Source organism: Magnolia sinica, chromosome 15, assembly GCF_029962835.1.
Source record: "Magnolia sinica isolate HGM2019 chromosome 15, MsV1, whole genome shotgun sequence".
NCBI lineage: Eukaryota > Viridiplantae > Streptophyta > Magnoliopsida > Magnoliales > Magnoliaceae > Magnolia > Magnolia sinica.
Genome location: NC_080587.1, coordinates 13,870,734 through 13,884,524, shown reverse-complemented (window position 1 = coordinate 13,884,524; position 13,791 = coordinate 13,870,734). Strand labels below are relative to the sequence as shown.

At 40.9% G+C, this 13,791-nt stretch overlaps 1 protein-coding gene across 1 annotated transcript; it reads left to right on the top strand.

The window, feature by feature from the left end:
* Positions 1-3,469: 3,469 nt before the first annotated feature.
* LOC131228220 (uncharacterized) lies at positions 3,470-12,992 on the top strand. Its single transcript, XM_058224111.1, has 6 exons — positions 3,470-3,975; positions 5,627-5,679; positions 6,705-6,769; positions 7,578-7,656; positions 10,834-11,133; positions 12,488-12,992. The coding sequence occupies exons 1-6, from the start codon at positions 3,557-3,559 to the stop codon at positions 12,640-12,642; spliced, it is 1,071 nt and encodes a 356-aa protein (XP_058080094.1). The 5' UTR covers positions 3,470-3,556; the 3' UTR covers positions 12,643-12,992.
* The last annotated feature ends 799 nt before the right edge of the window (positions 12,993-13,791 follow it).

The window sequence follows — 13,791 nt, the reverse complement described above, 5'->3', positions numbered from 1 at the left end:
GTGGACATGAAAAGCAGTGGGGCAAACTAGAAAAACAGCGGGGCAAACTGAATATGAGCAGGGCAAACTAGAAAATCAGCGAGGGAAACATGAAAATCAGCGGGGAAAACATGAAAAGCAGCGGGGCAAACTAAAAAAGCAGCGGGACAAACTGAAATATGAGCGAGGCAAACTAGAAAAACAACGGGGCAAACTAGAAATTCAGAGGGGCAAACATGAAATTGATTTCATAGTTTGCCCCACTAATTTTCATGTTTGCCCCGCTGATTTTCTAGTTTGCCTCGCTGATTTTCTAATTTGCCTCACTGATTTTCTAGTTTGCCCCGCTGATTTTCTAATTTTCCCCACTCAATTTCATGTTTGCCCCTCTGAATTTCTAGTTTGCCCCGCTCAATTTCATGTACGGCTGAAAGTTAGGCGAGTTCAACCCAACCGACCCGACATTGGGTCAGGCTCGGGCAGGATATATCAGGTCCAATCTCAAGCTTGGGCTATACAAACACCAACACGATAAAACTTAGGTTGGGCTTGGGTTAAGGTCTCAGGTTGCCTGACCCAACCCGAACCCAATCAATATAATAGTTACTTATAAATTATAATTGAGTGTGGATTGTTTGTGTAGAAGTTACACTAGTGATGTCGGGTCTTATTTATCCACGTCATTTCCAAGGACTCAAGCTAACAAGATATGTCGGATTTCTCTCTCCCAAATAGATTGCGTGCTATGCTACATGACTTTTTAAAGGAGTAGTCCTATATTTTAACTTGGTTTTTTAAAGAAAAAAATTGAAGTTCTTTATGATGAATAATCACGTATATAATTAATAAAATCATAGATACAAAAAATAAGTCTTATATTGAAATATAATAAACTAATGTAATCATGAAAATATTTGTACGTATACACCCGACCAACCCAATCAACCCGTCGAGCCCTCTTGGGTTGGGCTTCGGTTGAAAATTCCTGACCCAAGATTAGGTTAGGTTGGGTCAAGGTTTAAGTATAGGAACCTTGGGTTGGGTTAGGGTTGAGCACCAACCCGAACCAACCGGCCTGACTTTCAACCCTAATTTCATGTTTGCCCTGTTCAATTTCATGTTTGCCTCTCTCAATTTCATGTTTGCCTCGCTGAATTTCCAGTTTGACCGCGAAGTGATTGAAATTGACCATGAACTGAATGAAATGGATTTTCGACCATCGACCCGATGGAATCTTGGAAAATAACTAGGTTGGTTGGTTAAATTAGCTTCTCCTACCCCAAAATCATATGTGGTACGTTAAGTAAATCATTCTAGCTTAGGAGATATGCTTGTTAAATAAATAGACAAAGAAATGAATTGAAAGATAGAAAAATATTTTTATATACTTATATATACATATTTACTTAATTATGTATTAGAGAAAAATGTAAGAGAGAAAAAATTCTCCATGTAAAAAAAAAAAAAAAACGTCGGACTGCCGTGGCACTATCGCCGGTTCGGCGGCCGACGGTAGTGCCGCGGCAGCCTGTGAACACACACACACACACACACACACACACACACACACATATATATTTGCAATGTTACTTTTGTGGGTCCCATCATGAGGTCTATGTTATATCCAAACCATCCATCTATTTGGCGAGCGCATATTAAAGCTTGAGACGGAAAATAAGATAGATCTAACTATCAAGTGGACCACACTGTAAAAGGCAGTGGGGAATTGAACGTCTACCATTGAAACCCTTTTAGGGGTTACAGAAGTTTCGGATTATTATGAAATTTGTTTTTCCTCTTCATACAAACCTTTGTGACCTTATGAATAGATTGGATGGAAAATAAATGTCATGGTGCGCCTTACAAAATTTTTAACGGTGAAAATCAAATTTCCCACTGCTCTGTGGTGTGGTCTAGTTGATCTTCTTTTGGGATAATGCTCCGAAATGATCTCGAAATATGGATGAACATTGTGGATATAATAAATACATAGCTGTGGGGCCATGTAACTTTGATCTCTTTTGAGCCGTTCGTACAACTCTCGATTGGAGGACTGTCAGCGCTTGTCTTGAAAGGAAGGCAGGGGTATTTTCATCTTGAAATTTTGACTCCGTACGAGGAGGTCCAAGTGCGTATTCTAAGTTTGTATTGCTTCAAAAAAACCACTGGATAAAAGGTGGGGTCCACAGTCGTAAATTTCTCTTACATATAGAAAAAATTAGAACCGTAGACGAGTCCGTATAACGCCTTTTTTTTTAGCCATCGGAAAACTTATCTCCCTAAAGATAATATTTAAGATATGGACGTTGATTTTTTGACAAAAATATCCCTGCTTCTTAGTGTAAAGCAGTTAAAAAATTGCCACCGGAAAACTTATCTCCCTAAAGATAATTTTTAAGATATATATGTTGATTTTTTGACAAAAATATTTCCGCTTGTTAGTGTAAAGCAGTTTAAAAAAGGAGAAATATTTTTGTCTTTCCAAGTATATCCGTACCAACAGAGGTTTACTTTGGTGCTTAAGGTTTTGCTTAGGTCCATGAAAAAACGTGGTTAGTACGTGGGGTCCTTACATATACGCCATGTTCATGATGGGCATCCAATTTGGACGGTTTAGATTGAATTACATGTATGCCACACACAGCTGACGTGTCACTTTTGCATCATAACATCTGAGACGTCCAAAAAGTAGGCCTCATAAAAAAGATCACCTGAAAGAAAATTAGGAAGGTCCATCAGTCACGTGGCTACACCATTGAAATCAATGTAAATCCTGTAGTTTTACTCAGTATATGAATGTGGCCCACCTGATGAGTAGATTGTTCCAATTTCCATCCCAAGTGATATTGATGGTATGGCCCACCATCTTGACGGCTCAGATTTTCTACTTATGTAACGAGCAATCGAAAAATAAAACGTTGTATGCTATCGTATTACACAATGGTGTATGGGATCATTTCTCAGAGAAATAAAGGAAATATGGAAGTGTGGGCAGTGCACTTGCTCCAGTGGCAAGTGGCAAGGTATCCCACCTGCGAGAAATCCTAACCTCTCATCAGGCAATCGGGTAGGATTATCTGATTATTAGGTGGGCCATTCAACGGAAATGATATGTATTCCACAGATACCAACGGATAAAGAAATGGATGGTTAATCTATATTTCCAATTTTCCTACACTCAAGGCACATCAACGGCTGATAATTGGTACTTACACGGGGCAAACTACATGATGAGCGGTTTGGATCTATCACACGTGTGACGAATATGCATGTATGAGAGGCGACCACCTGTAGAGTGCACTCGAGCGAGTGTACTTCAACTTCCCGTGTCTATCAATAACTTCTCTAACGGAAAGAGAAAACACGACAAACGCCACGTTATCGTCTCAACACGTGTGGGCTAGTCATTGGCTAGCGGGTTTACACGTGCAATCTCCTGGTGGAGATTTTTCGTACGTGCGAGAAGCATATAAATGGAGGACGGACTCGGTGGAGACGGAGAACGCCGAAAAGAAAAGCAGAGAGAGAGAGAGAGAGAGAGACGGTTAGGGCATACCATTTCCAGTGACCCGCGGTCATGCCGTATCTGGTGCGTGACCACCTTTTCATCAGCGACATAAACGACGCGGCGGAGATCTTGCAGCGCGGGAGCACCGAAGTCACGCACGTCCTCTCCCTCCTCAGCTCCGCCTCCATCTCCTTCTTCTCCGACTGGAGGTCCACCGTCTCCATCCCCACGAAGGAGATCCGCAAGGTCTACGTCGGCACCGACGACAACCTTCCGGTCGATGGCGAAGCTCCCGCCGCCCCACAGAAGCTCCTGTACTCGCTCGAACGGGCGGGGCCGGAACTCGAGCTGGTGCGGATGGCAGTGCCGCTGAGGGATATGGAAAGCGAGAATTTATTGGATTATTTGGATGTGTGTTTGGATTTCATCGATGAGAGCCGGAAAGAAGGGTCGGTATTAGTGCATTGCTTTGCCGGCGTCTCGAGGAGGTAATTTCGTAATTTCTGTCATTAATTTGGGTTTTTATTCTGTTTTCCAATTGTGGAATTTTAGCTATTGGTCGTAGCTTTTGTGGGTTGGTTCTTGAGTGGAAAGTGAAAAGAGGCAATTTTGCTGATGAGGACTGTTTGGTGCCGGTGCAAGTGTAACTGATTGTCTGGAGATCCAGACCGTTGATTTGATGAGGCCTGGCGTGGATTGGTGATGGCCTGTAAATGCCCCTGATTGGAAGATCCTAACCCCTTCCTTAGTGGCCTATAAATGGATGGTTGCAAAATTATGAATTATGGCAATGGTTTAGATTAAAAAAGAAGAAGAAGGTTAAACTGAGGTTATTAAATCTGGAAGATATTTGGAGCATTCCCTGTTGATGGTAGGGCCCAGTATATCAATGTTCTGCATCGCCCTTATGCGGTGGCTTGGTTCATCAGACCTTATAGGGCCCTGAAGTGGACCGTCCATACAAGTTTGACTTGTGGTCTGTAGATCCATACTGTTGATTTGATGAGGGCCGGCGTGGATTGGTGATGGCCTAAAAATGTCCCTGATTTGAAGATCCTAACCCCTTCCTTAGTGGCCTATAGATGGATGGTTGAAAAATTATGGCAATGGTTCGAAAAAAAAAGATTAAATGGTTAAACAAAGGTTATTAAATCTGGAAGATATTTGGGGCATCCCCGGAATGGTTGGAGAGAGCCCTGCCTCCTCTTGTCAGGCACCGGCCTGACGGTGATGGGACTACTTCCTGAAAGATCATTTCGTTCCGCCCGGCAGGAGGGCCCCTGATCTATCAATAGAGGGAGCAAAAAATGGGCTTACCATGCCCCATTATATCAAGGTTCTGGATCACCCCTCACACGGCTACTTGGCGCGTCAGACACTTGTAGGGCCTTGAAGTGGACTGTCCATGTAAGTGTTAGTTATGGTCTGTAGATCCAGGTCGTTGATTTGATGGGGCCCTCATGGATGGGTGATGACCCAAAAATGTTCCCAATTTGGAAGATCCTAACTCCTTTGTAAGTGGGCTATAAATGGATGGCTGAAAATTGTAGCAGTGGTTCAGAAAAAAAGGTTAAAGCCTGAATTGCTAATGTTTTTAATTCTGGAAGATATTTGGGTATCGCCTCTCCATGGTAGGGCCCGTTATATCAATGGTTTGGATCATCCCTGATGCCGACTTGGCACATCGGATACTTGTAGGGCCCTGATGAGGACTGCCCATACAAGTTTTGACTTATGGTCTGGAGATCCAGACTGTTGCTTCGATGTGGCCTGGTGTGGATAGGGTTATTCCCCAAAATTTCCTATACCACACAATGCCTAATTGGTGAGCTGTCTCAAGTTATGTGCTTTGTTGTTTGATGACTATTTCTACTTCGATATAAGGCAGAAACTTTTGGTCTTTTGACTCTTCTATTCACTTCCTTTTATGAATTTGCCATCCTTCCAAGTACATAACAAGAAAACTACTTTTGTGTTCATGCTGGTTGTAGCTGAAAGTTATCTTGCAGCATTTCCCAAACAGCAGCTCTACAATTGGGTTGGAATAGTTAGCATGACTACATGATGTCTGCTTTTCCTATTCTATAGCTATCAACTTCAGGGTTATTTACATTAATATTTGCATCTGTGTCGTTGCAGTGCAGCCATCATTACAGCGTATCTGATGAGAACCGAACATCTATCTCAAGAAGGTTTGAACAAATCCGAGCTGTTCATTTTGGATTATTGTTGGTTTGTAATTTATATACTGTGGACCTGATGCTACATTAGTTTTAAACATATTCTGATGCAAATGAGTTGCACCGGATACTTTACAAAAAAGAAAAAAGAAAAATAGTTGCACAGGACACATGGATAATCCAATCACTACCTCGACCATCCATTGAGTTCATCCCACTCTTCACAGGCCAATGAACAAAATTCGTGGTATCAACCCCCCCGAGGATTGCTCATGCTTCCGCTTCTTAGGAGATTGACGTAGGACAACTAACCACTTGCTCAACCCCCAACGAGGAGTCTCGAACACGAGACGTCCCGCTCTGATACCACTTGACACAGGACAACTAACCACTTGCTCTAAAAGCTCGAATTGATAGAGTGTAGCGAATTAATCCCATTATCTCATAGCACAGGCTCCACTTCCCATGGATTAGATCCGCGACCGAACCTCCCTTGTGGGCCACACATCACATGGGTTTTGCCTCACATGAGTCACCCGCCTCACATGGGCCACCCATCCCAAGTATGCCCCTGCATCCCACATGCCACCTTACTCAAGCCTAGTGTGAAAATGCCCCTGCATTAGAATTGCTTTGATTTGACAATCAGAACCATCAATCAATGTGTTGTTAATATAGATGATTGTAACAAAAAGTGGTATCCTTTGGATGTTTAGGATCTCTGATTAGTACAAGTTTAGCAAGGTGGTCCATGGAGAGTGGGTGGACTTCATGGTACATCCAGATTAATGTTTTGGACTCTTCATGTAGCCAAGACAACTCATTTGTACTGTAATAAGGTGCAAACCAGTGAGAGAGCATCATTCTTCTTATATATTAGTGTTAGTCATTCTGATTTGATTTAAGTTTTTTGATAGAGCCTAGCTTTTCTTACTGATTGGTTTGAAGATATTGGGAATATTATTGTTGCATTCATATACAATATTTGCTTCATCTTCAATATTTTCTTCTTTTTTATGTCCTACAATTTCCTGCAGATGCACTTGAATCTTTAAGGCAAAGCTGTGAGTTTGTATGCCCCAATGATGGTTTTCTAGAACAGGTGAGACAAGGTTATTTGGCATTTTTTTAAAAGACAGAAGTAGAAAAGGCAATTTAACCATGCCCCGTATTTTTTGACAAAGACCCTTCTCTTTCAATAAACTGCATCCCAATCATTACAATGTGTCTGTGTGGGATTTTGGGTATAAAAAAACAATGGGTTTAAGTGTTTATCCCTGTAAAAAGTTGGGAAAGACTTCGGTGCTACCTTTACATCTAAGTTTTTATTTTTTATTTATATATTTATATATTTATTATTTTTTTAATTTTTATGAAGCGCTCCATATACATGGCACACATGGACATTATCTGATTGCCTGTTTGTTGGGCCCTGCAGCAGATTGGATGATTTTCATCTACTGGATGAATAAATATCCTGGCCAATTATGTAAAAAAGGACCATACCTCAAAATTCACAATGATTGGATATCCTTGCAGCTGATTGGAGGATGTTTGCCCACTGAAAGTCAACTGTTGATTGGACTTCTTCCAACCATCCGTTGTAACCATTTAAGTCCTCTGACCAATTTAAAGGTCAACGGTTGATTGGAATTCTTCTGACCATCCATTCTAATCATCAGTCTTCTAATCGATGAATCATCTAAACCAATGTGATTTTTGTATGGCCTATCCATAATAGTGTCTGGTAGATGAATGGTCTAGATCTTGTAACACATGCCACATTTATGGAGGTGAGTGCTTAGAACTTGGATATAATTCATGGCACCAGGTTCTTCAAGATTTTAGGATACTATTTTGCAATGTGTTTTTTCTGACAGCAGGGTTCATTTGTTGTATTTCCATTGCAGTTAAAAATGTTCGAGGACATGGGGTTCAAAGTAGATCATGCCAGCCCCATATATAAGCGATTTCATTTGAAAGTATTGGGTGGGTTTTTTTTTTTCATTATTATATTGTCTGCATGTGCATATTTTGAGTTCTACTTCCTAAAATATATGAATATGAATATGTCTAAACATGCCACTTTTGTATGAAAATGAAGTATTATTTTACAGTTTACTCATTCAACTCCATATATGTTAGGTAGGATGTCTCCTGCTCATTAGACAGGGTTCAATCCCTGGTAGTGTTACCTTTCAAAAAAATGTGTTAGGTAGGACATTCTCTCGAAATTCAGAACCCTATATATTAAGCTACAGACAGATTTAGGAATTGTTCTCACATTTAGTTCTTTTTTTCTTTTTTCTTTTTAAATAAGGAAATTAAATTCTTCTTGTGATTAATCTCCTAGTTCTCAGTGGCATGCTTCCATGATTGATAATTTTTCTGCTATTTCTAAGAGACCTGGAAATGAGGAGATGAACAGCAGAAACTTTCACCTTTCTGCAATTGCATCTATTTAGAATGGGTTTTAAAGTTTACAATCTTGAACAATGAGTACTGGCATAAAAAACAAAGGCCAAGTAAAAGAAGCCATTCAAAATATGTTTAGAAGATGCATATTCTAAGTGGTGGGGAGACCTTTCACTGGTATTTGAAACCAAGGGGTTGAGAATCTCTTTGCTTCGTTGCATAACTGTTCAGAGTGCCATCCGATCCACTTCCAGTGCTGATTCTACCACTTCCAATCCCAATTAATGTCCATAGAAATCCTGATGTCACTGCTCCATAAGACACATTTGTCTTCTTGATGCCCAATGGTCCCTTTACAACTAGGAATAATCATTGCCAACATACCATGGTAAATTCCAACAACATTTGGTTTTTTGCAACTTTAGAGGACCCATCACTACATAAACCGTCAAAGACTCTTTGGGGTTGCTCATAGTCCTCATCTAACTTGAGCCCATCCTCTCAAAGCCGGGAAAGAAAGCAAGGCGGCAGAGGTGCTGTCCTTATAGAGAGGACTCTTTGGTGTTCCATTCTTGTAATTTATGCTATAATTCATGCCAGGGAGGGAGGAAGGGGCCCATAATCTGACTAAACTCCATTATTGTAATTTATGCTATTTCTAATGCACTCTGCATAACTAGTTTTTCATGGAAAACTAGAAACTCTGAAAAGCGAAAATAGATGGGAAGTCATTTTGCTGCTATCTAGGGTCGTTAACTTGTCAGATTCAGGTCAGAGGTGTACCCCTATGGCTGTATACAGATCCAACTAATGGAATCCGATCAAGATGCTGTTAGTTCAGATATGGGTATCACATATGAGGTTAATCCAAATCCCATCAGATTCAGTTCTCCTATTAGGTCTTATAGAGTCTAGTTCTGAGCACGAATTACATTGCCAAATAAGGTTTGGGTTGGGTCTACAATCAGATATGGACTCGTGCTTGTGCCTGAATTCTCATTCGGCTCCATACACGAAACATGTCTTTTCTATTGTTTTTAAGTGGTAAATATGATTAAGAATAAAACCTAAAACATTGTATCTTCGGGCATGCAACATGTGCCAGAGTCAGGTTCTCGACCCAACCTGATTATGAATTGAAACTGAAATTGATCCAGACCTGATCAAATCGGGTTTGATAGTTCGGGTATCTGCAGCTCTAGGTGCCGATTGGCAAGTCCTAGCACTATCCATTGTTATGCCATTTCTATGCTTGGTGAATTTTTTTGGTTCTAGACTTTAATTGTTTGTAAGTCACCTCTTCTTTGGTAATGCGCTATAATTACGGCTAAAGTGCAGTGTCAAGAATGATCAGGTTGGAATGTGAGTGACTGAGTGGTGTTCAGTAAACATGTATCAATGGGCTCACTGCTATTATTTGCAGCCAACTGGTTGTGTATGTCGTTTCCACTTTTGGTCCAATGACAGTCCATGTGTCCCTTAATGCCAACTCGGGTGCCTGTGTTTATTGCCTGATATGAGGGAAGTTCATGTGTGTGTGCTCACACGTGCCTTGTGCTTATTGGTATGTCCAACTCGCCCTCCCATGTTCTCCTTTTCTTTCATTCCATTTGTGGTGTGCGTGTGTTTGGGGGAGTACTACTAGGCCTGTGTTGGCATGCTGAGATTGTTGTCAACGTGATCTTTGCCATGACCGGTTCTAGACCCAAGGTAAAAGAGAGAGGTTGATGTTTGGTGGGCACCCGAGCATAAAGCTCTTACCAATCTACGATTTAAAAGTAGACCCTAAATTGCTAGGAGGAAGGCTAAGATAATGATGAATGTAGGATTGGCGTGAGGGCAAGAGCTCGATGACTATGCTAATGAATAGTTGATGAAGTCAGGCCATTGTTTCATGGAGGATTCCTCAAGGCTATGTTTAGAAACCGTGGATTCCATGCCAAAGTGCAGAAAAGATAAACAGATCTCCTTTGATGTGACAATTCATGTTTGTTTGGATAGTAAAGAAAATAGTGGATTCCACCAAGCAATCATTACACTTTTCCATAATTTGGAATCCTGGCATAATAAACTAGATAAGATTGTGAGAGGAATATAAGATTTCCACTTGCTACCCACTCAAAATTGGCATCCATGTTTCTATAGGTCTTGTGGAAATCATTATTTGATAATTATTGTTTTTTTTTTTTTTTTTCCTTTGTCTTGGATTCCATGCATAGAAACATGCCCTAAAAACAAAACTATTTGGCGTTCTTGTTTACAAGTGCAAGTAACTCAACAGTAACCTATTCCTTGGGAATCATTCATATTTTGATGGCAATATTCAAAGCTTAACTGCTCATCGTTCAGCCCACATTTTCTCTGTTGTTTTTAGGTGATCTGTTGTATGAATATCAATAAGAAAATGTGTATATATATGTACACACACATATATTTCAATTTCACTCTTGATATTGCCTACTTTTTTCTCACGTCTATCTTTGATAATTAAATGCTATTGTTTGATTGTATTGTTTCAACATTCATTGAAAGGTTTTCAATCTTATTGTAGACTACATTTATACACATCCTTTTAAAAACTTTGGTATATTTATTTGCTGGTATGGTGTATGGTATAAGACATGGGACACGCGGCTATTATGCTTATTTATGTTCCCATGTCACCTCAGTTTCAATTTCAAAGAGTTACATTAAAAGTCATTCATCGGTTTCTTAGATACTCCATCTTAGACGGTCAAGATCTGATTTCAGGAGATTCCTATAATCGAGGTGAGAAGATAAACAGTTCCAAATTTGCGGCTGATCCGGGTTTATCCACAGAAGCTGTATCTTCTGAAGTAGCTCCCAATGGAGATAAACCAACTACTGCTTACCGCTGCAAAAAGTGCCGGAGAGTTGTTGCATTACAAGAGAATGTTGTCGGCCACACTCCAGGTGAGGGCGAGACATGCTTCGAGTGGCAAAAGCGGAGAAGCGGCAACCCTTTTAACAGGTCTGATGAGCTAGAGTGCTCATCTATATTTGTTGAGCCTCTGCGATGGATGAAAACAGGTAAAGCTGTTTGACCCCCATTGATGTGTAAAATTTTGAGTTGCTATCTGTTAGGTGGCGTTCCGCATGCTCTGGTGCTTACTCTGAGCTCGTGCTAATTGGATAAATTAAAATGGTTCATGATCTGAACCATCTATCAGGTGGGTCCATCTGCAGGACATGGCAGAGAAATCACACTGGTTAGACAATCTTAGCCATCTGACCTGCAACCTACAAACAAAAAGAAAAAAGAACAAAGCACGTTGGTATCTTCCATCACCGAACAGGAAGAGGTCCATCCATCGGGAGCAGGATTGTCAAATCCTTGTGATTTGCAGACAGCAGTTCATCTGTGGTGGTGCCCACCCAATTAACAGTCAGGATCACAAACTGTCATACCATGTGTCCAATTTGGGTGCATTGCATCATGCAGGGGAATCAATATGCTATACTTGCCTAAGATTCCCTACTTAAATGATATGCCCAAGCTTGTGCGTCCCATTATGAAATTATGAATCATATTTAAACAATATTTTACTTCTATTATGAACATAACATTGCCGAGTTCTTGTTGGAATATATAAATACAGTAAATGCGTCTTGTACTTCAATCAAGTTGGGGCACATTAGGTTAGGTTGGACACTGGTCTTGTATAAAATTTTCACTTAGGCAACCAACTTCCTCAGACAATTTTTGGTGACTCGGACACCGACTCTAGTGTTTCCTAGCCATCATATATGCTGGATCGTTGCATGGAGTTGTGCTGAGTGCACGCACCTTCCAGTGAAGATCTTTTGAAGCATCCATATGCAGCAACATGACCTCTATGTGGCACATCCCAACCTTGCATTAGGTGAGTCCCACTGAATGGATGGCTTGGCCCAAAAAGTAGTCGTCCCACCCACCAGCCCCTCCATGTATCTCTACCATGTATAATGTGAGTAGCAAGGTTACCCATGCAATTAGCCTTCATAGAGTCATGAACTATGGTTTTAAATCTCCGCATTCTTATCAACCAACAGTTCAAATTTTACTCGCACTGCCTCATGAGTGGTGCTGATTTTACTAGCTCTAGGGGCATTTATGCTATTTTGAATTTTTTATAAAAGTAGCCTGCACCTCTCTCCCCTTTCTGCATATAGCTTGCACCCACAAGTGTAGCCCACACCCTTTTCCTCCCCCCACACTCTGCACACATGCATGTTGCCTGTGTTGTGCCTACCAGTTGTATGTTAAATGTGGACTATCGGTAGGTTTGTTTCTTTCTTTTCTCCTTCTCAAATCTTCGTTCTTCCGATGGCCATTGATTTAAGAGTTGCAGCATGCTTTTTAGGGACTGCTTCATGTTCTAATAATTCTCATTTGAATGAACAGTTGAAGAAGGTGCATTAGAAGGCAAGCTCTTGTGTGCGCATTGTGAAGCTCGCCTGGGCTACTTCAACTGGTCGGGCATTCAGTGCAGCTGCGGGAGCTGGATCACCCCAGCCTTTCAGCTCCATAAAAGCAAAATCGACCTCAGCACTTTGTAAACTCTCAACCTCAGGGCAAAACAAGCGAATTGGGAGGACTCCACCCATCAGCCATAAGATAATCATCAGTGCCCCTCTCCCCGTATCGGGCACTGGTGTTTGCAATCAAGTGGCAATTTCAAAATGCTAAATTTACAAATTGGAACATGGATTGCCCCCCATTATAAGCAAATAATGACCTTTGTTTCTATGGAGGGGACTTGAAATATGAGGAATACAAGTACAGACAAGTGCAGGTGCATGTGAGTATATGTGATTTTGTATCTGCTTACTCAAGGAGAAATGAAAATACATATAGCCTTTTGGTACAAGGTTGCAATAACGAAAAAGAAAAAAAAGTGATTTTCTTCTGCTTGGTGTAATTGAGGAAGTAAGGAATTTGTGAGTCATTAGTGTTTTAATACTGTTGTAACTTAAAAATGTTTTTGGTTTTTGGTTGAGAGAGGCTCATGTTTGGTTGGACAGCTCCATAATTTCCAATGAATCCATCAAGAAGGTTGGTTGGTGCAGCAATTATATTGTGGCCCATCTGATGAGATGTTGAAGCTGATTTTATTGCACAAATGTTGGAAATTATCTGCTGGTTGGATGGCAAATTATCAGGACACGGGTGGTTAGTGACCCAAAGCGTGGGCCCCACTTGGGTACGGCATACTGAGCCTTCTGACAGGTAACTAAATATTCTATGGCTAGGATCTTCCAATCTCAGAGGATTTTTTGGTGCATCCTGCAGGCTGTCCAACTGATAAGAACATACTCAACAATCAATCCAGGATTCAAGCCAATAAGGCCCAGCATCCAGATCCAGGCCTACTAAGGCTTCTCTTGCTGGAATCGTGATCAAATCTCCACCATCGAAGTCTGGCATGATCTAATGGTCCAATCGGCACAATCTTTCACCCATGTGCAGCTCTCCACATATAGCTGACATGCAATGGCTCCCTATAAAGAATGTGACTCATCATCCTTATTTAGAACCTCGAGCTATTGATGGTGGATCCAATTGTTGATCAGTCCTTCCTTTAATGACCATCCATTTTATAGGCTATTCATCATATGCAACTGTATAACTGGTGTTTTATTTTTCTCTTATGGTTATGGTCCACCGATGGACGGTTAGATCGATCATATTGTCAACATGATCCCATG

Bases quoted from the DNA above. Each gene is read 5' to 3' on its own strand.
- LOC131228220 (XM_058224111.1), top strand. From the start codon at position 3,557: ATGCCGTATCTGGTGCGTGACCACCTTTTCATCAGCGACATAAACGAC. The intron at 6,770-7,577 runs GTGAGACAAGGT...TTTCCATTGCAG, and splicing joins ATGATGGTTTTCTAGAACAG to TTAAAAATGTTCGAGGACAT. The intron at 7,657-10,833 runs GTGGGTTTTTTT...ATCTGATTTCAG, and splicing joins ATTTCATTTGAAAGTATTGG to GAGATTCCTATAATCGAGGT.